Source organism: Lutra lutra, chromosome 8, assembly GCF_902655055.1.
Source record: "Lutra lutra chromosome 8, mLutLut1.2, whole genome shotgun sequence".
Classification (NCBI taxonomy): Eukaryota; Metazoa; Chordata; class Mammalia; order Carnivora; family Mustelidae; genus Lutra; species Lutra lutra.
This window is the reverse complement of record NC_062285.1, coordinates 32,058,106-32,084,852: the sequence shown is the minus strand read 5'-3', so window position 1 is coordinate 32,084,852 and position 26,747 is coordinate 32,058,106. Positions and strand designations below refer to the sequence as shown.

General features: G+C 34.7%; 1 protein-coding gene across 4 annotated transcripts in view; it reads left to right on the top strand.

The window, feature by feature from the left end:
- CUL2 (cullin 2) overlaps nucleotides 1-25,591 on the top strand; it is a 104,607-nt gene extending 79,016 nt beyond the window's left edge. For all 4 annotated transcript variants that reach the window (XM_047741505.1, XM_047741503.1, XM_047741502.1 and 1 more), the window contains exons 9-21: nucleotides 1,291-1,453; nucleotides 4,533-4,657; nucleotides 6,520-6,627; nucleotides 7,305-7,364; nucleotides 8,106-8,234; nucleotides 8,343-8,429; nucleotides 9,872-10,024; nucleotides 10,322-10,399; nucleotides 15,143-15,209; nucleotides 20,483-20,685; nucleotides 22,603-22,704; nucleotides 23,856-23,972; nucleotides 25,008-25,591. In XM_047741505.1, coding sequence (XP_047597461.1) covers nucleotides 1,291-1,453; nucleotides 4,533-4,657; nucleotides 6,520-6,627; nucleotides 7,305-7,364; nucleotides 8,106-8,234; nucleotides 8,343-8,429; nucleotides 9,872-10,024; nucleotides 10,322-10,399; nucleotides 15,143-15,209; nucleotides 20,483-20,685; nucleotides 22,603-22,704; nucleotides 23,856-23,972; nucleotides 25,008-25,139 — 1,524 coding nt within the window. In that variant the 3' untranslated portion in view covers nucleotides 25,140-25,591. The remainder of the gene's footprint in view (nucleotides 1-1,290; nucleotides 1,454-4,532; nucleotides 4,658-6,519; nucleotides 6,628-7,304; nucleotides 7,365-8,105; nucleotides 8,235-8,342; nucleotides 8,430-9,871; nucleotides 10,025-10,321; nucleotides 10,400-15,142; nucleotides 15,210-20,482; nucleotides 20,686-22,602; nucleotides 22,705-23,855; nucleotides 23,973-25,007) is intronic.
- Nucleotides 25,592-26,747: the final 1,156 nt, after the last annotated feature.

Here is a 26,747-nt window from a genome sequence, read left to right as displayed (position 1 = left end):
TTGAGACACTCCACTCTTGTCTACCTTTCTTTTGATATGCACCCGTCCCCTTCCATTATCATTAATTTTTTTCCTTTTCTCATACTCCATCACCTCTAATTCCTGTTGCATTTAGTTAATCCATAAACATTAAATCCGTAAGTGACTAATAGGCATAATCCTTTTAAGCGATGTTTTTCTTTCAAAAGCAAAAGTTTTTGACAAAAATTACTTTCTTAGTTGATTCAATATGCACTGAACATATTATAGTCCAGATACCTTCTTGCCTGCCTTTGGTTTTTGTGACTTTGTCCTAGACTACTGGCACCACAGGGGAGTGTAGTAGGAAAGATAGGACAGTGAGTTTCTCTTCAGTCTTTGCCTTATTTTCATCAAAAGGTATCTGAGAGGTAACCAGGAATGATGTATTATTTCCCCTTTCAACATGACCTTCCTTTCTAGTATTACCTTCTTATGCCCCCGCAAACTCGGCAGTATTCTCCAAGGCTTAACTGTGCATAGTTCTCTGGGACCATTTGAGTTCAGAAAATCTAGTTACATAGCTTCAAATTGCAGAACCTTTTCCAAATCTAAACATTTGTATGTATATGTGCTATATTAGCTGGTTTTTATTGTGAATGTTGTTTTGTTTTGAGGTAGAAATTAGCCAGATTCTCTAGCTGTTATCTTCATTAGCTTGTTCTTGTTAATATTAATCAGTGTTTTATTGGTAGCCCAGTGTTTCTTATGTAGGATAAGCTTTACTAAAGCTCTTAATTGACATATTTAACTATGACTAAATATAATTGACTTTAAAAAATGTTTATGAAATCTTTAATTTGATAATTATCATGTACATACTGTTTACATTTACATTTTATGAGACAAGGAACCAACATAAAATAATTAGATCAATCTACTTAATCCAGTTGATGTAAACTGTTTTTTAGTTTGATAGTTAAATATTCATAAAGTGACCACCTGTTCTGGTTTTTTAATAATTTTTACCCATTTTTACTGTTGCATGTTAGGTTACCTATAATAGCATGATCAAGGTTATTAAATGAAGACAAAATGCAGGCCACTTAACTTGAGTTCATGTTCATGAGATTTTGGTAAAATGTAGGTGATAACTAATAGCCTAAATAAAATTTAAAATGATTTATGGAATGTGGGTTTAAATTGGTTATATAATCCTTATTTGTTACCTGGCCATCTTTAATTGAACCATTAAAATTAGGCTAAGTTACTTACTGGTATTACAGGTTTTTCCTCATAATAGTTGCTGACTGTAAAAATATATTTCTAAAGGTTCTAGGTAGATTAAAAGATGAAGAAATTCGATGTCGAAAATATTTGCATCCAAGTTCATATACTAAAGTGATTCATGAATGTCAGCAACGAATGGTAGCAGACCACTTACAGTTCTTACATGCAGAATGTCATAATATCATCCGACAAGAGAAAAAAAATGGTATGTGATATGAAACAGTGAGTACGAATAGAAATTAAATTATAAATCCACTTTCTACACATCTCCAAGCTTTCTTAGATTTCAAACATTTTTAGTACTAGTCTAAAATATTCAATATGCCTTTTTATCAATTCTTAATAATCTGTTTTAAAAGACTGTTTTGGAAAGGTATGTTTTCAAAGTGTATTCCAAAGTCAAAAGAAAAACTAGAAAAAAGTGTTTGTACATTTTTACATATCACAAGGCCTAATTTCCTTAATATATTAAGAGTTTCTACTAAATAGCAGGAAAACAAAGATGAAAAGGAAATACATATTTTAACCAGCTGAGCCACCCAGGCACCCTTGAAAAGGAAATAAACATTTTAAATATGTGCAGATACTCAATCTCGTTCAGAATAGAAGAAAATACAAAACAAAGACATAGTGGGATACTAGTTATAAGCAGTAAAAGAATGGAACTTGTTTTTTTAAAGATTTTACTTATTTGTCAGAGAGGGCACAGGTAGGGGAGCAGCAGGCAGAGGGAGAAGCAGTCTCCCTGCTGAGCAAGGAGCCGGATGCGGGGCTCTACGTGGGATCATGGCCTGAGCCTAAGGCAGACACTTAACCTGCTGAGCCACCCAGCTTTCCAAAATGGAATTTTTTTTTTTAAAGATTTTATTTATTTATTTGACAGAGAGAGAGAGAGAGATCACAAGTAGGCAGAGAGGCAGGCAGAGAGAGATTGGGGGTGGGGTGGGGAAGTAGGCTCCGTGCCGAGCAGAGAGCCCAAGGTGGGACTCAATCCCAGGACCCTGAGACCATGACCTGAACCAAAAGCAGAGGTTTAACCCACTGAGCCAACCAGGCGCCTGAATTTTTTTTTTTTTTTTTTTTTTTAAGGAGAAAATAGCACTAAAAATTTTCAAATAACAGGGAGTAAATGTAACAAGATACTTGCAAGACCTACACAGAAAATGAAACATTGTTGAATTGAAAGTAGCACTGATTTATAGATCCAGGAGAATCTACTCAAAACTAAAGTGGTTTTTCGTTTGTTTTAATTCTGAAAGTTAAACTCTTAGACTAAGAAAAATCAAGACGATCTTGAAGACTATCATGGGAAGACTTTGCAGGATGGCATGACTTACGATAAAACCACAGTAATTAGGACAATGAGACATTGGTGCAAGGGTAAACAAATAGACCAATGGAATAAAATAGCCTAGAAATAACCTGTGCTAATAGGTACTTGATTTGAGACCAAGGTGACACAGTAGAGCAGTGGGTGAAAGGTAAGTCTTTTTAGTATAATGCTGAGTCTATTGGATGTTCTCTTGAGAGAAAGTAAAATCTGATCTCTACCTCTGACACCATATACAGAATCAATCAATACATTGTAGGCTTTTGACCTACATGTAAAACAGTAACACTCTGAGAAGATAATATAGGAGAGTAACTTCATGACCTTGAAGTAAGGAAAGATATTTTAAATGAGACACAAAAAGCACTGCCCACAAAGGGAAAGATTGATCAAGTGGACTGCATTTAAAAACAAAAAAACAACTTTTGGATCATTAAAAGACCATTAAGACCATCAGAAGACAATCATAGGGTAATATATTTGCAATCACTGAAAAAGGTTTATGTCCAAAATACAAAATGGTCAAGAAATTTGAATAGGTACTGCAGAGTAGAGGATATCCAAGTGGCCAGTAAACATATACAAAGGCCCTCAATCTTATTAAAATAGGAGAATGTGAATTAAAAGCTGCACTAAGATACCAGTACTCACATTTTGATATAAAATTTAAAAGACCGAACATAATTAGTGTTGTGAAGTGTGTAGACTAGTAAGAAGTTATATACTGTGGACTCAGTATAAGTTGATGCAACTACTTTGAAAACTGACATTGACTCTTAAGGTTGAATGTATACATATCTTCTGATCCAGCCATTCCAATCCCAGATACATAGTGCCCTGCCCAAACTACATGCAAATGTATACAAAAAGGTGCAAGAGTGTCTGTAGCAGTATTATTTGTATTAGTTCGAAACCAGAAAGAACTCAAATATCCAGTAACAATAGAATAAAGTACAGTATACTCCTATAATAGAATATTATTAGAGAAGTGAAAATGAACAATTATAGCTACATACAAAATGCAGGTGAGCCTTATAAACATGTTCAACAAAAGAAACCAAACATGAAGGAATTGTATGATTGATTCCATTTTTTATAAGTAGTTCAAAACAGGCAAAACTAATCTGTGGGTTGGTAATCATTATAATGATTACCTGTGTAGAAGAGCAAGAGGAATAGTGATTGGGAAGAGGTATGAAAGGAACATTTAGGTGTGGGAAATGTCTCTTTCTTACTCTGTGCGGTGATGACGTGGGTATGTATGTGTTCACTTGTGATAATTCATTGAGATATATACTTATAGTTTGTACACCTTTTGTGTATTATTATATTTCAATAAAAAGTTTAAAAAGCATTGCACTGAGACATCATTTTCATTTCTCAATGGGAAAGATCAAAATGTTTGATTACATGTTGTTGGCAAGAGAACTTCCTATTGTTGGGAGCTGTTTTATAAGGATCTGTCTATAAGATGAAGCTCTTGACACAATAGTCCCAATTCCAGGAATCTATCCACAGATATCTTTGTCCATATACAGGATTATTAATTATAATATTGTAATACCAAGGATTGGAAAAAAAAATTTGCATCAATATTTAAGAAATTTTAATATAGCCATATAATGGAGGTGCTAATGCAGTTGTAAAATTACCTTTATATGATGACATAAAAAGATCTTTCAGTTAAAATGTTTTGTTCTGCACTTGCAAATAATACATAAAATATGCTACGCTATTAGTGTAAAAAGGCAGAAGACTATGTTTGTGTGTGAAACATCTTTGAAATGTTATTAACTGTAATATTGCTTTCCTGTTGATGGTCGGGAGATGGGTGTAGGGCCCTTTCTTTGCATTCTCTTGTAATTCTGCATTTTGAACCATATATTACCAAATACATTAAAATATTTTTTGAACTCTTCGGAAATTTAATAATCAAACTTCTTTTTCTCTTCAGACATGGCAAATATGTATGTGTTACTTCGTGCTGTGTCCACTGGTTTACCTCATATGATTCAGGAGCTGCAAAATCATATCCATGATGAGGGCCTTAGAGCAACCAGTAATCTTACTCAGGAAAATGTGAGTGATATAAGGAACTGGATATTTTTCTCTTAATCAGATTATAATGGAATTTTTCTTGACTTTACTGTTTTCAACAATGCCAGAAAAATCGTGCCATGATAGCAAATGAAACATCTTTTTTTGTTTGTTTGTTTTAAGGTTTTGTTTATTTATTTGACAGACAGAGATCAGAAGTAGGCAGAGAGGCAGGCAGAGACAGAGAGAGGGGGAAGCAGGCTCCCAACTGAGCAGAGAGCTGATGTGGGGCTTGATCCCAGGATCCTGGGATCATGATCTGAGCTGAAGGCAGAGGCTTTAACTCACTGAGCCACCCAGGCACCCCAGCAAGTGAAATACCTTTATTAAAATGTTTTAAACCTGTAGTTGGCCTCATTCTGGAATTACCACATTATTAGGAAATCATTGAATGAAATGGGCTTTCTCTTAGTCATATTGATGTGTTCATTGGGCAGTTGTTAAGTAACTTCTCACAGAAAAATATGTTTGCTGTTTCTAAATGATTGTGTTTCCATGTAATTGGCATTAATAATTGTGGTGGTAATGGTATTAATCGGTGGTTATACAGGCAAGTTACAATTTGCTTTCTTTATATATGCTCCAAATTTGGTAGCCCAGGAAACAATTTAGATTAAAACAATCTTCCCTAAATATATGCTTGCTACCCACAATATCCAGCAGTGATCCTCATGTCCCTCATACTCATCTTTCTGAAGAGTTCCCTGCCAATTAAATGACTATTTACAGCAAAGTGTCTTTCCTCTCGAAATGTGTTACTATCGTCAAGTCTTGCTGTATCACCTTCTTTGTTATTACTTTAGTGATGGCTTAACCAGTAAGATAGACATGACGTGAAATGTTACTTCTCTTCCTGAAGTAGAGCTTTGGCTCTTCATTTCAGTAATTTCTATATGGACATCATTGTTCAGGAGCATTTATTAAATGCTGATCACTTCAGTGATTTTATGTTCTGCCACAGTAATGCATAAATAAAACCATTAGTTTATGTTATTAGTCTTTTAGGTTTAGGGTGCTAAATGATACTGAGCAAAGAGGCATAGGGCGTGGTGTCAAGGACAGGGAGTGGACGTGTAAGAGAATACATCTGTAATAGACTCAAATAATTTTATGACAAAGTTCCCTCCATTAAGTTCAAAAACTCACTTTTGCACTGCTAGATACTTCTTACCTCTGACATGTGGGAGAATTGTACTGCTTAGGTCAGGGAGCTCTGTTTTCTCAGACTCTGGCTTTTTAGCTCTTCTTTCACTCCCAGCCTTCAGTAGCTTTGAAGGTAGTTTTGGTGTATGTAATCCTCTGTGAAAGTGGTAGGCCTGGCAGTTCGTTCAGAGGCTGTATCTTGTTAGCCTGAAGATACGGTGTCCCAGTAGAGAGGAGTGTTTTTAGTGGGTTCTTCTGGCAGAACAACTCCAGTCCTGCATTTCTCATGTTGAATGACAGACTAATTTCAATATTAAAGTTTTAGATTTTCCAGGTCATCTTAGCTAAAAACATTTTTGAGGGTTTGTGTGTGTGTGTGTGTGTGTAACATTAATTTGGGGAAAACTGTACACATAAACAATTTTTTTTTAAAGATTTTATTTATTTATTTGACAGACAGAGGTCACAAGTAGGCAGAGAGGCAGGCAGAGAGAGGGGGAAGGAAGCAGGCTCCCCACTGAGCAGAGAGCCCGATGCAGTACTCGATCCCAGGACCCTGAGATCATGACCTGAGCCGAAGGCAGAGGCTTAACCCACTGAGCCACCCAGGCGCCCCACACATAAACAATTTTTTAGTAAGCCTCATTTTATCCTTGAACTTCTTAAAAGGTGATCTTGTACTTTGTATTTCATATTTTTAGATGCCAACACTATTTGTGGAGTCAGTTTTGGAAGTACATGGTAAATTTGTTCAACTTATCAACACTGTTTTAAATGGTGATCAGCACTTTATGAGTGCATTGGATAAGGTAACTTTTTAATACATAAATACATACAATTTTCTTTAGGCAGTTTCAGAATGAGGGCTCCTAATTGTGTATATGATTTCTAATCTAGACAAAGTCAAAATAGAAATACAACTTTTAGATTAATAACTGAGTGATTAAATTGAATGCTTGAATTATATGGGAATTGAATTTCCCATGAGTATGCTACGTAGGGGGGAATTGCTAATAAATTAGTATCTTCTAAAAAAAATGCTTGTATAATTTTAATATTCCTTAGTGCTGGTTTTTCCTTTAAATATAATACTAAGGTACTATACTGAATAATATTTGAAAAAAAAAAAGTATGTTTTCTAAATTTTTGGATTTTGGTATACTTTAAAATAAATTTTTTACATGGTTATTGTAAGATTTTTAAAAATGTAGTCTTATTTTATCTGTGTTCAGATACCAGTAGTGAATTATAGAGACTATCTTTCGGTAGGAACAATATATACAATTTTTTATATAATTATTATGAGGGATACAGTTAGAAATTTAACCTGCATTAAATATGAAAACAGGAACACACTACCATCAGAATGCTGTGTTTTGTGAAAGACAATAACTTTTAGATATACAGATTATAGCATATTATATTGAACCAGCTGCACTTTTACCCCATTACTGGGGGCTAATTAGTGGTCTGTTTTCTTATTTAGGCCCTCACATCAGTTGTAAATTACAGAGAACCCAAGTCTGTTTGCAAAGCACCTGAACTGGTAAGTTTTGATGGTTGCTTAAAAGTAATCTTATGGAAAATCAGTATTAGAAAAAGAAAACTGAGGAGAGCGTCAAATTAATTTGGTTTTGTGTGTCTCTCAGAAAAACAGATGAAATTAAATTATTAAAAATAAAAACGATTGTGTACCTTGTGTATAATTTGGCATTTATTTAAGGAATGCAATCGACCGTGTACTAAAGGAATAAACTGACAGGGAAAATACTCCATTTCACAGTGTTTGGGATTTAAAATATGTGTGCTTTGGAATAATTTGCATTACTTCTCCTAGGGATTTTACTGATTTTATCTGAAATCTAAAGGAAATTGTGTGGTAAATTTTTGATAGCCTTTATAGGAAACTGACATACCGAGGTTGTTGTAAGATTTTTAAAAAGTACTTATTTAATATAAAAAACTACCAGAGCCTCTCAAAACTCATCTGGGTGTTCTTTTGAAACTTTTATTATATCAGTGCTTTTTTGGGCTCTACACGTTGATTAGTTGTTTTTTTTTTTTTTACTTATTTCTAGTTTTTTGTTTTGTTTAGTTTTGTTTTGTTTTTACCTTAGAGCATATATTTTAAGTTCTTTGGGGCATGTTCATAATTTCTAAAACAGCTTTAGGATGGCAAAGACCCTATCCATTGATCTTATTCTGTATTGTTGCCATTTTGCCTCCTTTGAGGCATGATATGTACAGAAGGGCCCTTTCTAAAATTTACTGTCAATTTCTACTTGAGCTTGCTAAGTACTGTGACAACTTATTAAAGAAGTCAGCGAAGGGGATGACTGAGAATGAAGTGGAGGACAAACTCACGAGCTTCATTACTGTTTTCAAGTATATTGATGATAAAGATGTTTTTCAAAAGGTAAGTTGTTAATAGAAAGCTTTAATTGTGTTTTAATCAGCTTTGACTTAGTTTTGAACTTTAAATCATCAGAAAGAAAGTAATCTTTAACAAAATTTTTTAATGCAGTTCTACGCAAGAATGCTGGCAAAACGTTTAATTCACGGGTTATCTATGTCTATGGATTCTGAAGAAGCCATGATCAATAAATTAAAGGTAATTTAAGCCTTTGATCTGATAATGTCCTAGAAATTATTCCATGAGCACATATTCATTGCAGCATTATATGTAGTAATGAAATATTTCATTACTGGGTGACTGGTTAAAAAATATAGAATGTAGGGACGCCTGGGTGGCTCAGTTGGTTAGGCGGCTGCCTTCGGCTCAGGTCATGATCCCGGCGTCTTGGGATCGAGTCCCGCATCGGCTCCTTGCTCTGCAGGGAGCCTGCTTCTCCTTCTGCCACTCTGTCTGCCTGTGCTCACTCGTTCTCTCTCTCTCTCTCTCTCTCTGACAAATAAATAAATTTAAAAAAAAAAATCTTAAAAAAAAAATAAAAATAAAAAAAATATAGAATGTATATTCGTGTGGTGGGATTGCAAATACTGAATTGAAAAGACAAAATCTTTCTTTATATATTGATTTAGAATCATCCACAAGATATAAACCTGTTAACTTTATAAAAGACTTGTATTTACTTAATGAATGAATACACCTAAATTATTCCTTTCACAAGTTTTAGAGTGAAGTTGAATTTCAGGTCATTTTTACATCATTTTAGTGTATGAGAGAAATAGTAGTCAATTCATATTTATCCTGAGTTACTTAGTAGTTGATAATTCCTACATAGTAGTCATTGAATGTACTATGTGATCCTTTTTAAATATACCATTCAGTAGTTACCTTTTGATTTTTTTTTTTTAAGATTTTATTTATTTATTTGAGACAGTGAGAGAGAGCATGAACGAGAAGGTCAGAGGGAGAAGCAGACTCCCCATGGAGCTGGGAGCCCGATGCGGGACTCGATCCTGGGACTCCAGGATCATGACCTGAGCCAAAGGCAGTCGTCCAACCAACTGAGCCACCCAGGCTTCCCTACCTTTTGATTTTTTAAAAATAATCTAAACACAAAACATTTTCTATCCCAAGATTAAAGATCCAAATTTTCTGACCTGCTGATGATACAGTTTTGAAAAATTTCAAGGAAGTGGATTTCTTCATTATTCAGTAGATGGTATTAAAAATATGCCTAAGTACCCTCCTTTTGAAACTGACTAGTGATTCAAATATGCCTAGTCATCTTTCTAGGTATTTGATACTATATGTAAACCTCATAAGGTATCTTACTGTAAATGGAGCATTTTGTAGTGTTGAAATAAGAAACATGAATTTATAGAAAAGTCTTTTTGTTTTAAAGGGAAATTTACTGTTTTATAAATCTGTGTTTTCATTTAGTCTGCATTGAAGAAGAAAAAATCTTTGTAAGGTTTTGTTTTGAATAGCTGCTTTGGGTTATGAATAATATAGGCCTTTGGAGTAAATACATAAGCAGGACCTTTGACCATAGGCCTATCAGTAGAAACACATTCTTAATAATCGATATGGTTTTTGTTTTTCTTTTTTAATCATATATTTTTGAAAACTTTTTTCTTTTACAGCAAGCCTGTGGTTATGAGTTTACCAGCAAGCTACATCGGATGTATACAGATATGAGTGTCAGTGCTGATCTCAACAATAAGTTCAACAATTTTATCAAAAATCAAGACACAGTAATAGATTTGGGAATTAGTTTTCAAATATATGTTCTACAGGTATGAGTATGTGTTCCATTCTGGGCATTTATTAACCATTTCAAATACTCTGATGCAGAGAATTAATGAGTAGATGCCTGATTACATTTCTTTCAATCAGTGGATGGTAGCTTCTAAAGTGTTTCTTCTAAAGTGTTATATTGAATTGGAATGAAATGTGTCATGTTAGAAATATTGATGGGTTTTATCAACATTTCGAGGAAGGTAAAAAGAAAAACGTGCTTTAGTCACTTAAATCATTTTACAAATTTTTACTTTTAATTTAGATGTTTATCTGTTGAACTTTTTTCCTTCTAGGCTGGTGCATGGCCTCTTACTCAGGCTCCTTCGTCTACATTTGCAATTCCCCAGGAATTGGAAAAAAGTGTACAGATGGTAAGTTTGCAGGAAATATGTTAGAAGACCAAAGAAACTTTAATAATAGTCTTCATGTTATATTACTTTAAGTATATTTCCAAAGTCTTAAGGGCTCATATGATATAAAAGTATAGGCACAAATGATAGTTTTTCTGCTTGTAGGAAGAATGTATATTGTAGTTATTTAATACTAAAACTACAATGCTAAGGGTGTCATACAGTTCTTTGTCAAAGTGTGTCTCTTATTTTTATTAAATCTGCTCTTAAGCAGTTTTAAACTACAGAAATTACTAGAAGTAATTTAGAACTCAGTTTAGAGTTTAGAACTCAGTACTTAAAACAGTCATTTTCTAATTTTTCATTTGAATTTGGAGACATTTTTATGCCTCCACATTTATCCCTTATAATAGTTATTTTTATTTCTGGCCTGTAATTTAAGTAAGTATATATGGAATGTGAAATCTAGAAAAAATGCTTTAAAGTGCAACTGAATATAAACCTTACAATGCTTACCATAAAACTTTTAAAGACACTGTATCTTTACAGTTTTATTGGGATATGATTAATATATCAGATGTCCTAGTCTGTTGAGGTTGCTCTAATAAAATACCACAGACTGGGCAGCTTATAAACAACAGAAATGTATTTCTCACAGTTCTGGAGCTGGAAACCTGAGATCAGGATGCTAGCATGGTCAGGAGAGGGCCCTCTCCAGGTCACAGACTTCTTATGTCCTCACATGGCAAAAGGGGTTGTGGGGTCTCTTTTATAGTAAGCACTAATCTCTTTTATGAGGGCTCCACCCTCATGATCTGAGCACCTCCCAAAGGCCTCACCTCCTACTACTACTATCATATTGGGCATTAGGATTTTAGCATATGAATTAGGGAGGGACACAAATGTTCAAACCATAGCATTATATAATTAATTCATTTAAAGTATAGTTTCAGTGTTTTTTTTAGTATATTCACAGTTGTGCAACCATGAGACACACACACAGTATCAGAACATTCTTATTGCCCCAGAATTGCCCCTCCAAAACCCCTACCCATTAATAGTCATTCTCTGTTTTCCCCCAACACCCTTCCTCACCCCTCCCAGTCCTAGGCAATCTACTTTCTTTCTCTGTAGATTTGCCTATTCTGGACACATAGAGTCTTAACATTTGTAACTAACTTAATTCACTTAGCATAATGTCAAGGTTCATCCCATGTTGTCGCATGTATCAGTAGTTCCAGTGCATAGATGTACCACATTTTATTTGTCCATTCATTGGTTGATGGACATTTGGGTTGTTTCCACCTTTTTGGTATATGAAAATGCTACTATGAACATTCGTGTACAGGTTTTTGAGTGGACATTTTTCATTTCTCTTGAAACTGACCCTTGATTTGCTAACTCACCAAAAGAGGTTTCTTATTTCTTGACTCAATGGAAGTTTGAGTAGCAGTTTTTCTAGAGAAATCTTCATTATCGTATTTGGGCAATAACTTGAGGTTGTGATCCAGTGAATTATGCATACATTATGAAGTTTAAAATGAAAATGGTATTTCATTACACTATTCCCTAGAGATGTTTGCAGTTATTTGAGTCATTTTTTTCAAGTGTGTTTTCTGTTACTTTTAAAATAAGGATTATAAAGAAAATAACACAGTGTAGACTCTGAGTCATCATTTCTGGTTTCCTATGTCTATTCTGCCATTTTCTATGCTCTGTGACTTTGGGCAAATACCTTTTTGATATTTCTGATGATAGGACTACTCAGAGTGTTGATACAAAAATAAAATGAAATAATGTAAAGCACTTAGCCTGGTATATAGTAAGTACTCAATAAATGGTAGCTGATAGAGAGGAAGTAATAGTTATAGTAGTAGTGGTCATAGGAGAGTAGAAAAGTATAAACAACCAGGTAGATTTCAGGATACCAAGCATTAGACTTTCAGACCAGGGGGTCTAACTTAAGGACTTCTTGGGTCTTCTTTAGAAAGGCATGATAGCATGATCATCTTAAAAACTATATGAAGAAAAGCACTCTGTTGAGTGGGCAGGTTATTACAGGTTTTGCAGAAAGGATAGATGCAAGCTAGGGGCAGGAGCTGGAGTAGCCAGGTAAGGCATTTTGATGTACTCACCTTTAACAGTACTAAAACTTACTTCTTAAGAGCCTGAGGTTTTTGAATTGCAATTAAGGCAGAGAATAGTTGCTGCCAGAAATAGTTCCCTTCTGACTTTATGTTGTTCTCTCTCCCCTTGAAATAATCATTTTCCAGTAACACTTTTTTTAACCCCTTCAACTTTTATTAATGTATAAACCTTCATCAGGATTCAGTTTCCTCGTTTTCAAACAAATAGTGGGTTCTTTTCTGACTATGAAATTATGATTCCAAGAGTATTATCCTCTCCATCTGGATTTTCTCTAATTACCAGTAGAGGGAGTTTGTCCTTCTATTTTTTCCTAGTGAATCCAAGTATTCAGTTACCTAGGACTCAGAATCCATTGGTGTACTTAACAGAGTATATTTCCACACGTAAATTAACTCATCTTGCCTTAATGATCATTTATATATCTTATATCTTAAATATAGCTGTGTATTAAAAATTACTTTCGTTTTACACATATGAATCTTAAAACTGTGGAAATTGAGCTTTAATTAAAAGTAAGTTATTTTGCATATTAGACCAATAAATCTTCATTGTTGTACTTCCTTTGTACCTGCTCTACAAATCTGAATAATACCGAAGAAATATAAAGTATTATGTATTAATGCAGCTCTTTATTAGAAGTGAATATGAATTCTTTACTTTTTAAGGCCGTTTGAGGTTTTGTTTTTTTTTTAGATTTTGTTTGTTTATTTGACAGAGAGAGAGACAGCAAGAGAGGGAACATAAGCAGGGGGAGTGGGAGAGGGAGAAGCAGGCTTCCTGCCAAGCAGGGAGCCCGATGTAGGGCTCGATCCCAGTACCTGGGATCATGACCGAAGCAGAAAGCAGATGCTTAACAACTGAGCCACCCAGGTGCCCCCAAGGCCTTTTGAGTTCTAATTAATACCCTCACATGGTATTTAAAGGATGGTGTCCTAGCCTGACAATTATTTATTTTAAAATGAGAAGTTTAGGCAAGGTATATATTTTACTAATAAACTTTGGTAACATAATTGTTTAATGATAGAATGAAGCAAGGTTTTATAGCATTTGTCTTTGAATACCAGATGAATTTATAATGTTTCCATTTGGTGCTCAGTCTTTTGTTCCTGGGTAGTTATAGAAATGAAAATCTTTGTAATCAGATTTAAAATTTAATGGTAAAGGAATGTTTTCTGCTGGCTTATCTTTATCATTATCATTAAAACTTTATGATAGTACTAGTTGCTAGGAGTAGAAAGAGGCAAAACATTGCTTTCAGAGCTTAGAATATACATCGCAACGCAGGGCTTGATCCCTGAAATATACATCCTTGCGCTTAAATAATTTAGAAAATTTGGTTTTCTCAGTTTCAGAATGTTTTATTTTGCTTTTGTCCACAAAGTCATTATAAAGGTTTCATAATTAAATTAGGAGTTGCATAGTAGTAATTGAATTGTATTGACACCTTTGGAGGTTGTTAATTAGAGCCAACTGGGTTACTTTTATGACATAATTTTGACTTTCATTTGTCTAGATTAGAACCACGCAGAAAATCCTAAGTATTTCAGGTGTCAGTCATTTTCTGTTTACTATGCAAGGGGGTTGGTGGATTTGCACCATTGGAGGGAAAGCATGCTCAGCAAGTTTCAGCTTACGAGGACTAAACAAACGTGGAACGGACTGCTGAAAAAATTCACTATTTTGGCTGGCAGGTCAAACATTGCTGATTGCTTTATTGAAATTTTGTTATGGGAGTACAGGATGTTAGGTTTGATATACAATTAAAAGCTTTAGTTGTAAATATTACATGTGGCACATCATTCTGAAAGTATGTCCACAATTTTGAATTGTGACATGATGTGTTTGCTTATTTTTCGGTTTTATAATGATATTGAGTGTTTTGGTTTTTTGTTTGTTGTTGTTGTTATTTTACATTTCAGTATCATTTTCTATTTATTTATGTACTGACTTACTCTTTGAAAGATATGTTTTGGATTGGTGTCCTACAGTTACACATTCAATTCAAGGAAGGAGTTTTTTTAATTTCAAAGCAACATTAATAAAATGTTAAATTTTTTACAGTAATATCAATAAAAGATGATACAAAGATGAGTACTTTGAAGCTTTGTTTGTATTAGTGTTTGGCTGGATGTGGAAATTAAATTGTAGTTATCACCTTATAGGTAATCACAGAAATATTAACCTGTCACTTCAGCAAGGGCATATGTTGGCAAATAGGAAAATAAAAATGAAGGTATGATTTGCATTTTCATATTGAAATTTATATGATGGTGTTTTGGGTCAGTAATTAGTATTTATAAAGTCCAAATTGCTGTCATTCAAAACTGATAATTAAGCATTGACTGTCATTTCTGAATTTATACATAAAGTCAAATGTGGAGGGTTGTAGTTTAAGGGAGAGAACCCTGGACAAAATGTAAGTGAAAAGAGCTGCACTAATATTTGTATGATCTTGGTCAGGGACTTGCATGGATATGTTTTCTCATCTATAAAATGAGTAAGTACACCAGATGGGTTGTCTTTTCTAACATCAACTTTTTTTGTGTAGTAATAGTGTAAATAGCTAAGTAAGTTATGTTACAGTAGCTGAAAATAAATTTTTTTTCTTTTTTACAGTTTGAATTATTTTACAGCCAGCATTTCAGTGGAAGGAAACTTACGTGGTTACATTATCTCTGTACAGGTAATACACATTTCATTATATCTAGTGAAATTTACTGATATAAATATCTTAATAATAAAGGAAAGGATTTCTTACAGCCTAATGATAATTTTTTTTCCCTAATGATGGCTTTTAACCTCTTTTCCTCTGTCTACCCTGCTGGTTATCATTAAAGCAACTTTTTTTTTTTTTTTAAAGATTTTATTTATTTATTTGACAGAGAGAGAGATCACAAGTAGGCAGAGAGGCAGGCAGAGAGAGAGAGGGAAGCAGGCTCCCTGCTGAGCAGAGAGCCCGATGCGGGGCTCGATCCCAGGACCCTGGGATCATGACCTGAGCCGAAGGCAGAGGCTTTAACCCACTGAGCCACCCAGGCACCCCTCATTAAAGCAACTATTAATGAAGTTTAAGTTTAGCACTTTTTTTTTTTAAGATTTTTATTTATTTATTTGAGAGAGAGCATAAGCAGGGAGAGGGGCAGAAGGAGAGGGAGAAGCAGACTCCCCACAGAGCAGGGAGCCCAAAGCAAGGCTCAGTCCCAGGACCTCAGGATCATGACCCAAGTTGAAGTCAGATGCTTAAATGACTGAGCCACCCAGGCACCCCAAGTGCAGCACTTTTTAGTAGTGCCTTATAAATTTATGCTGCTTATATTTTATTACTGCTTATTAAGAAAGTTTCTGAATTTTATAATGTTTATTACATTTCTGTAACACACCAGTTTATCTAGACATTAGAGATTTTATCTAGAAACCAAGACTTGACAAGTCAGAAACTCCTAAAAAAAGTTTCCCTAAATATGTCAGAAATCCTCAAAAAAAAATTTTTTTTGTCATCATTAATCACTTTTATTCTTGGCTCAGATTTTTCCCCCTCAAAATAGTGTACATTTTTCCATTCACTTTTTTTTTTTCCTCACCATATCACATACCCTCCCCAATGTCCATTACCCAGCCACCCCATCCTTCCACCTCCCTCCCTTCCAGCAACCCTCAGTTTGTTTCCTGAGATTAAGAGTCTCTTACAGTTTGTCTCCCTCTCTGGGTTTGTCTTGTTTCATTTTGCCTTCCCTTTCCCTGTGATCCTCTGTCTTCTTTCTCAAATTCCTCATATCAGAGAGATACGATAATTGACTTATTTCACTAAGCATAACACCCTCTAGTTCCATCCATGTCATTGCAAATGGCAAGATTTCATTTCTTTTGATGGCTGCATAGTATTCCATTTTATATATATATATATGTCTATATCTCCCATCTTTTTTATCCATTCATCTGTTGTTGGATATCTAGGCTCTTTCCATAGTTTGACTATTATGGACTTTGCTGCTATAAACATTGGGGTACACGTGCCCCTTCAGATCACTACATTTGTATCTTTAAAGTAAATACCCTGTAATGCAATTGCTGGGTCAATAGGGTAGCTCTATTTTCAACTTTTTGAGGAACCTCCATACTGTTTTTCAGAGTGGCTGCACCAAGGAAATTTCTGTAACCATTATAGTATTGTAAGGAGATCTGACCATTTGATTTTTATTTGTGGTGTTATTGTGCACTGCAATAGCAGATGCTTTTCCCAAAATGTCACAATTAATTTCCAGTAGTTTCTAATTTTAGAAAAGTTTAGTTAGAATCCAGTCCTTTGCTTCTTTCTGGAACCGTTGTACACTTATATGATAGTAGGATTACTACCTGAATGATTGTAGACTGAGTGCAGTTGCTATGAGTTGCCTGAAGATGTTAACCAAAGCAAACACTCAAATTCTCTTTCCTTTTGTTAAAGCCATGCTTTGAAAATGCATTGAATCAACTTTCCCTTTGTATAAGGAATGGAGGGTATATATATCTCTTTGAAATGGTATAAGAAAATTTGATCAATCAGGTGCCATAACCTTTATTAGGAAATTCTGTTCTCTTACATAAGAGAAATTTCATTACGAGAAACTTTAACTATTTTCTTTTAAGTGCCATTTATTTGACCAATTTATATTTGCAATATAATGTGTCATTATGTTGGTAATACATATTAGTACATAATTGGTACATGGTAATACATACTTATACAAGTTTATCTGTATTAAGCAAGTTGGGCTTTTACCTTTTTTTCAGCAGTTTGTGAAATAAAGAGATATGATATTCTTAATAAGCGGGTCAGTTTGTACTTGACCTTTCATTTTACATCTGTTGTGAATTTTTTCTACTCATTTATTAAATATAATTGGTTTTAAGGGAAAAAATTGCTCAACCAGTTTTACTTGTATTTATTTATTTTTAAAGATCTGTTTATTTTAGAGAGAGAGAGTGCACAAGTGGGAAAGAGAGAGGAAGAGAGAATCTCAAGCAGATTCCCTGATAAGCAGGAAGCCCAAAATGAGGTTCAATCTCACAGCCCTGAGGTCATGATCTGATCTGAAACCAAGAGTTGGACGCTTAACTGACTGCACCACCCAAGCACCTCACTCACCCTGTTTTAGATAACTAAAAGAATTTCTAATACATCTTAATGTACTTGAATTTAATTTAGTTTTACTTCCCTGAATGTCTTGTGGAGTTTAAATTCTCCTTGTTTCTCTAATTATCTCAGCAATTATCAGCCTGTCTCCTAAAGTATTTTGTGAGGGGGCTCACGTTTTTGGTGTTCAGCAACTAATTGTATATAGAAATAAAGAAAAGGCTATTGTATATAGTTTTTGCCATTGGAATTTGACCTGAAAAGTGTTACCATTAACACCTAAATAGGAAGGAAATCAACATTCTTTTCCTGTTTTTGAATAGTACTAAATTCCTAAGCTGGTCCATAATAACCAGATTTTTGGAACTTGTCGTTTGTTCATTTTTTGGGCCTTACTTTACTATTGTGTATGTGTATCTTAATTAAAGCCAAAGAGTTTATTCCTTTGCAAGAGAGATGTTAGCCTTGTATATTCGTCAGTTATTTAGTTTATCTAGTTTAGTTATTTAGTTTTGTTTCTCATTCATTTACTCATTAATAAAATGTTCTCAAACACTGTCCACCTTTAAGCTTCTTGTTCTGGTGTCTTCACATTTATCATAAGGTTCCAGGGCTCCTTTAAAACATTGGCTCTGGGGGCACCTGGGTGGCTCAGTGGGTTAAGCCGCTGCCTTCGGCTCAGGTCATGATCTCGGAGTCCTGGGATCGAGTCCCACATCGGGCTCTCTGCTCAGCAGGGAGCCTGCTTCCTCCTGTCTCTCTGCCTGCCTCTCTGCCTGCTTGTGATCTCTCTCTGTCAAAATAAATAAATAAAATCTTTAAAAAAAAAAAAAAAGAACAGTATCGCTCTAAGTTGGGCGATGCTCTCTTGATAAAAAAAAAAAAAACATTGGCTCTGTTTCTAGACTGATTACTTAGAATTCTGTTTCTCAAGAACCCCTAATGTTCATACTTACACATATAATCAAAATTACTCTTTCCTAGTCCATTTCCACATTTCTAGTTATTTTTTGTATTGTAATCCAGGAGTCTTTACAAATGGTTGGAGATGGGGTATGAAGTGGTATTTGGAGGAAGTTAGAATCAGAAGATGTAGGGTTATTAGCCTATTAAGTCTGTAACCTTGAGCTTAGTCTGTAACCTTAACTTCTTTGAGCCTATTTCTTCATCTTTATCTTTGGAAAATTCATTTACCAATTCAGAGGATCATCTTCTTTGTTTCTAGTACTGCTGTATGCCAAGTACAGATAAAATATAGAGCCTCAGCCCTCAAAAAGCTCGTACATGGGAGAACAGACAAGTAAATATTTTTGGTAAATGTTTTGGATATTGTAATCGAGAGGCAAGCCCAGGGTAAAAGTTTCCCACAGATTGGTGGTAGCAGACAGTCACTGGTAAAGGAAAGCTTCTGCGTAAATAACATCTAAACTTGGTTTTCAAGGGTGAATAGGACTTAGCCAAGATAGGCAAAGAAGAATGTTGAGAGCATATTACCAACAGAGGTAAGAATTTTAAGAAGTCAGCAACTATGCTATGAGATGTGACAGAGCTACTGAATGAGAGAATGATGAAAATGCTACTGGAATTTCTTTTTTTTAAAGATTTTATTTGTTGGGGCGCCAGGTGGCTCAGTGGGTTAAAGCCTCTGCCTTTGGCTCAGGTCATGATCCCGGGGTCTTGGGATTGAGCCCCGCATCGGGCTCTCTGCTCAGCGGGGAGCCTGCTTCCCTTCCTCTCTCTGCCTACCTCTCTACCTGCTTGTGATCTCTGTCTGTCAAATAAATAAATAAAACCTTTAAAAAAAAAAAGATTTTATTTGTTTACTTGACAGAGAGACACACAGCGAGAAAGGGAACACAAGCAGGGGGAGCGGGAGAGGGAGAATCAGACCTTCGCAGAGCAGGGAGCCCAGTGCAGGGCTCGGTGCGGGGCTCGATCCTAGGACACTGGCATCATGACCTGAACCAAAGGCAGACTCTTAACAACTGAGCCTTCCAGGTGCCCCAAGAAATACTGTCAGTAAACCACAGCTTTATACTTTAGGAAACAGTTCATTGACTTGCATTAGCTTTTTATTTTCCATGCTCTGTGGTGCATTCATGTTTGTCATACTGTTTTTTATAAACTTTTCAGTGTGCTGTCTCCCTGGGATGTTGCAGAACCCTAGGTGTGCCTAAACCTGCTGTATCCTTCATAGCTTTCAGGGTAGTGTAGAATCTAGAACCTTTTTATTCTGTCAACTGTTTCAACAAAATAATGGATCTGCCTTTTTGTCTCTCCTTCCAATTGTTTGTGCCTAGGAAGTTACTGGGAGGATTAATGTTTGTTCAATGGGACAAAATAGCACTGTTAAATTTTAGTAGAAACTGTGGGTTAGAGAGAGCCATTGGAGAAACATCTCCTATATGCTTGTGGACCTCCCTGAGTGCTTGAATGTTGCCAGATAGAGAAAGCACATGAGGTGATTATTGGTCGCAAGCTGTCCGTCTCCCCCATTGTCTATCTGCCCATTTCTCCTCCTACCCTCACCTCCTCTTAATTGCTTTTTCTTGCCTAAGTCATAGCTTTTCTAGTAACATTTAAAGACATTGTTACCTACTGGTAGAGGTATGGTAGTTTAATTGTGATTTATACTACACACTGAGAACTAATAGCCCTCCCTCCATCCCCCCAAACAAACAAACTGATTACACTGCTAGCAAGAATGGCTTCATAACAATTGAATAAGTCCTTGGTTTATTCTTTCAGGAGAAAGTAGCTGAAATAAACAGTTATTACTCAAGTAATTTTGAAATGCTTCTTTGAATGATCAGTTTATTGTTACAATTTTGTTTTTATCGTAGGTGAAGTTAAAATGAACTATTTGGGCAAACCATATGTAGCCATGGTTACTACGTACCAAATGGCCGTTCTTCTTGCCTTTAACAACAGTGAAACTGTCAGCTATAAAGAGCTTCAGGACAGCACTCAGATGAATGAAAAGGAACTGACAAAAACAATCAAATCATTACTTGATGTGAAAATGATTAACCATGATTCAGAAAAGGTATGGGGTGGTATTTCAAGGAATTTAAGCATTATTAACATTGTATCTTTTTCATGAGATCTTCTGAGTTTTTAAAGTGAGGTTATAATTGGTAATGCCCTTTGTAATTTGGCAAGCGCTTGAGTCAGCTAACAATACTGCAGGCTCCTTATAGCTATGAGTTTCTGGAATCACAGAGAAGTTGGTGCCTATGTGCACTTTATCGTTTGATCTCGTTTGTCCTTTGCTGTGACAGTGAACTGAAAATTGTGAAAGAATTGCCATCAGGTGGATTCTGATCAACTGATGTTAAAAACTGTAGTGTTTCACTTTTTCCTGTGTTTGATTGACATTTAATTACATGCTCTGTAATAGGAAATGACCACCTGTTGACATTTGTATGCATAGTTAGCTTGTGTGACCATCCTGACTGCTCTCACTCTCCTGTCCCTTCATTCCAGCATTCAACTAATCACCACCATGTATTTGCACTACCTGTCACAAGAATAGCAAGCTAGTAACATACTTCTTTTCTTTTTAGCTTTTTTTCCTAGTAACAAGTTTTTGTTATTGTTATACTATGTCTTGGATATTTAAGTGGTTCAGAAGCAAACAGATGTGAGTTAAATCTCCTAAACCAAATTGTGCCTATAAGAAAAAATTCCTGTAAATGAGGCGTCATTTTTATTTTGGCGAACTTAATAGCCTACTATTTCTGTCTTCAATTCATTTAACTGATGACATATTTTTTTAAGATTGATTTATTTGAAGGGAGTGGGAGGGGTAGAGGGAGAAGATAATCCTAAGCAGACTCCCTGCTGAGTGCAGAGCCCAGCATGGGGCTCAGTCTCATGACTCTGAGATCATGACCTGAGTGAAACCAAGAATCAGACACTTAACTGCTTCATCCAGGTGCTCCTAATTGATGGTATTTTGTAGCCTATAACTGAACAGCTTTAAATGGCATATATTCTGAAATTCATATCAAGCTTTTCTTAATACTGAGAAATGATTAATTTTTCTGACTTCAGAATCCTAACAAAATACTAAATTCTTCATATTTTAATTAAGTCAAGTAATTATAAGTTCAGCATGATTTTTTTTAAAATCTGAAGTTTGTTTAAATTTGTAAGCCAAATTAAGTATCTAAGAAGCTGTATAGTTTTATAAAATGTATTACTTTAGCTGCTCAGGAATGTACAAAATGTAGATTCTTGTTTGCACATTAAATTTTAATTATGAATCTGCTGTTCGTTAGCAGAACTTTGTAGCTTATTATTGAGAATGAGTTCATTTGCCAAGTGCTTTTTCATCCTGCTGATAAGAAAACTCACTGTATGATCAGAGTGGCTTTTTTAAGCCTGATAAAGAAGTTGTGATTATAAAAATTAGCTTAACAACTTTAACTTGAGAAAAGGCCACTTGCTTCAGGTAGACTGAATAAAACATGAGTTCAAGGGTAAGCTTCATCAGAACCACACAGGGTGACATGTGCCACTGGAAACTACTTGCTTCTGTCGTCCAGTTATTTATAATCTATATTTTGTTATTACAACACTTTAAAAGACATTTGGTTGCTCACTTTTTCAAAATGGGGTGATAGAAAAACTATGAGCCTAGTAGTTCATAAGAATTAAAATGTTAAATTCTATTTAAGCCAATGAGCTATGATTGTTTATCCAATGCTTATATATAATAGTCAGGCCAGGAAATAGCTTATTTCTAAATCTAAACAGATTAAAATTCAAGTGTAAAATTAGAATTGTTTTTAGCTTCTTTTCTTTCCTTGACAGAAGACAGTTACTTTTCTCTTAAATAATTCTTTATAATGCGAAATTAGTCTTCTTAGTCATTTAAGTTTATGGCACATTATTTGCAGCAACTCTTATTTAATTATTTTAATTTTTATAAACATAAATGAATTATTTTTAATTGTAGGAAGACATTGATGCAGAATCTTCATTTTCATTAAATATGAACTTTAGCAGTAAAAGAACAAAATTTAAAATTACTACATCAATGCAAAAAGACACACCACAGGTAAGTGATTTTTAATGTCATTTCTTTTGGAAAGATTTGAGCATTGGACTTCACAAGTGGTAACTGAGATAATGCAAAACTTTGCACATCAAAATTAATAATGCAATGCATTTTTCTGGTTTATTCTTTGAATTTACTAATCTTGCAAACAAAACAAAAATTAATATAATGGGTATCTAAGGAAAAAGGAGTTACACTATACGCATACTTACTTTTAGACTATATTAAAATGTGGAGTGTTGCTTGGATTCTTCACAAAAATTTTTACCTTGAGTAGTAATATAATGTCGCATATCTTTTATTTGTAAAATAAGGGAAAGCTTTATCACATTTTTTCAAAGAAAAGTTGTTAGAAATGTTTCTCAGAATTTCATGTGCAAATGAACCAGTTGGGATCTTGTTAATGCTCAGAGTGTGATCTAGTAATGTCTAGAGTAGGGTTCAAACTACCAGATGAGCTGGTTTGCAAGGTGAACATCTACTGTTGATCTTTTAACTCAGTAATGATTATTGCTTTGTTATGGGATAGCCTGGTAATGTCACTTAAGTTTCTTGATTACCTTCTATGTGCCACCCTATCCTTGGTCAGGATGTAAAGTTACATAAGATGTCAGTCCCTCTCCAGGAGCTTACTCCCTCACGGGGAGACCAGTGTTAGCTAATTGTTAATTAAATTTGAACCCTAAAATGTTTGCGATCCCATTTTTCTCTACACTAGTGAATACTAATTTGTAATTTGTGGATTGTATTTTATCTTTTATTTTAAAAAAAGGTTTTATTTATTTATTTACTTATTTGAGGGGAGAGCAGCAGAGGAAGATTGAGAGAGAATCTCAAGGAGAAATCTTGAAAATTAACTGTTCTGTGTCATTTAGGTTCTACTTTATTGCTTGTTTACATGAAATACATTTTACAAGAGTGTTAATTTTTTTTTATAACCTTCCAACTTTAACCCAAGAAACTATAAATAACTCACTGTAGATACTCATTTGGTAATGGTTATGTGATCATGGGCACATGATAACTGTGTAATTTGATGCTCAGTATTGATGGGAAGTTTATGTAAACTCACTGATAAAATGAATTATGAAGGATTCAGATTCAGTGACTTAATGTCTCATTTGCTTTTTTTTTTCCTCCCTGTGAAACAGGAAATGGAGCAGACTAGAAGTGCCGTAGATGAGGACCGGAAAATGTATCTCCAGGCTGCTATAGTTCGTATCATGAAAGCACGAAAAGTACTTCGGCATAATGCCCTTATTCAAGAGGTAAAAGGAGGGGAAGCCCTCAAGGCTTTTTGGGATAACCAGTATTATCAATGAATGGATTAGGAATGTTTCTTTGTCAAATGGTACATAAATAATAGGATTCCAAAAGAACATAAAGAAATGCCTCATTACTTAATGAAAACAGTACTTACTTACAATTTCAGTATTAAGTTGAGGTTTGCTTTGGCTCAGATTTAGAGGCCTGAAGTTCACCAATATTTTGAGCCTTTTGTCCAGCTATTGGAGGAAGTTGATTTCAAATATTCATTCATTCCATAAATAGATGAGTGTCTACATGTGATATAGTGCTGTGCTAGTCATTAGGGATGTGATGCAGAGTAACCCAAGATGTGGTTCCTGCCTTTTTGAAGTTCACCTTCTAATAGGGAAGAACTACATTATTGAAATAGTATGCAAGCAAAATATAAAATTACATTAACATGCACTGAAAAAGAGCTACAGTAGTATAAGAATCTACACGAAAGTATTGACTCAGAGGATGTTGGGGAAAGCTTTCTTGAGAAAGTGTTTAGTTCAGCTAGGACCTGGAAGGTCAGTGAGGTTAAGTAGGAGCTGGAGCGTGTGGAATATGTATTTAGATAGATGAATTAATTTATAGTTTAATTTAGTTATGGATGAATATTATTAGATTTTGCTCTGTGTTCTGCTTTGTAATTCCTTCACAACAGAAACATTAGGCTTTTTCCTTATTTTGCATTAATTTTTTTTTTTGTCATCAAACCTTGAGCTCATTGTTTCCTCTCTCCTTGTGCACTGCCATCCGAGCTTAAAAAATTCAGGACTGTTCATGGGATTCATTTGCTTGATGTATCACATCCATCCATTTAGGATGATTTTATTCATTTTAATCAGTATGATTTCATAACTACTTTAAGTACATTTTTCCCATATGGGTTAGGTCTGTTTGACGGGACCTCAGTACATCTGAGGCACTTTCACAGCTGATTGGTTAAAAGTAATTATTTGTAGCTTACTAATTAGCAGTACTTTGACATCCATGTCTCTCTTACACAGGTGATTAGCCAGTCAAGAGCTAGGTTTAATCCTAGTATCAGCATGATTAAGAAGTGTATTGAAGTTCTGATAGACAAACAGTACATCGAACGCAGTCAAGCGTCAGCAGATGAATACAGTTACGTAGCGTGATGTCGCTCTCCTCTAGTGTGAGTGTGAGAAGATCATTGCCATCACCATTTGGTGTGTTCCTGTGGGAAAAAGCAGGCCTGTGCCTCCATAATTTGGTCATTTGGCAGCCCCTGTTTTTCTGCTGTTTACAACATCACCAGTGCCACGTCATGAGCGTCAGAGAAAATGCCTAGAGATATTTCAAGCTCATGTCATTATGACATTTCTTAAAACTTTATTAAAAGAATGAGTGAAGTATTGCTGAAATGTGGGAATTTGGTTGGGTACCATGCTTTTTCTCCCCTTCACGTTTGCAGTTGATGTGTTGTTTTTTTTTAATGTATCTTAAAGAACATAAAATAAAAAACTTAAATATTGTAATATGACAGATAACATAATAATTGTATCTACATTAAAATGACAAACATGATATTGCTGCTTGTCAAATAAAAAAAATAAAGAAATAGAATGCCTTTTTTATGTGGATGGAGTATCACATATAATAGTATATGTATAAATGTTCTCATGAGTCATCAAAGCAGCTAATGCAGCTTTAGTTGCATTTTTATCTGAATGGTTTAATTCACTTTTACTCCTACTTGAGTCCTACATGAAAAATGTCTAGATTGTTGTACTTAAATGCATAAAAATGCATTCAACATAAAGAATGTTTTATTTTCATGGATTGGAACTGCGTTGGATATGAGTGTTTTGAATGTTGAGGATTTTATTCTATCAAGAGTTTCTGGTGATACGCTAACACCACAGAAATAAAGGTTGAGGAGAATACGGTGGCTTCAGGTCTGGCATAGAAAGAGTTTCTCACTCAAAATTTGTCTTCTGTTTTCATAATACCTTAATTCTAATATAGACAAATATCGCAGCTCTCTTACCTCCCCTTCTGCCTTTCTCTGAGTTGTAGGAGATCCTGGGATACCAGTGTATTCTTTCCATTCTCCTACCTACATATTACCCATACACCCCCTAACATTTTGACACTAGATTGACTCTCACAAGTCACAGGTGTGCTTAGCAGTGCATAACCTAAGTACTGTTTTGGGTTTTTTTGTTTGTTTGTTTGTTTGTTTTTTTTTTTTTTTTTTTTTGGTCTGTATGGTGCATTACACCAGGTGCCACTTATATAGAGACATGAAATTCTGCTATTTTATTATATATATATATATATATTAACAGCAATATTAGAATACTCTGGTCTATTATATTTGTTACCTCTCTATCCCACCACTGCTACAACACACATAATGTGATTTTTTTAAGCTGGAATATTTTAATGCATTCCCACATGAATCATTTTACTTATAATACTTAAGTTTGTGTCTCTGACCAATAAGATCTTTTTTAAAAACAACAAAAACACAACTATAATGGCGTTTTTACACCTAACAAAAATAATAATTACTTAATATCATCTAATATGTGGTCCATATTCAAATTTGTTGCAAAATGGCTTCTGCAGTTGGTTTGTTCGATTGCACTTTTTCTGACTCGTGTCTCTTTAAGTGTTGAGAAAAACTACCGAACTTCCAATGACTTACTTCTATACTGTATTTTTCATTTTACCTTTCTTCCTAGAGAGGAAGTAATGGCAAACCATAGAATATTGTACAT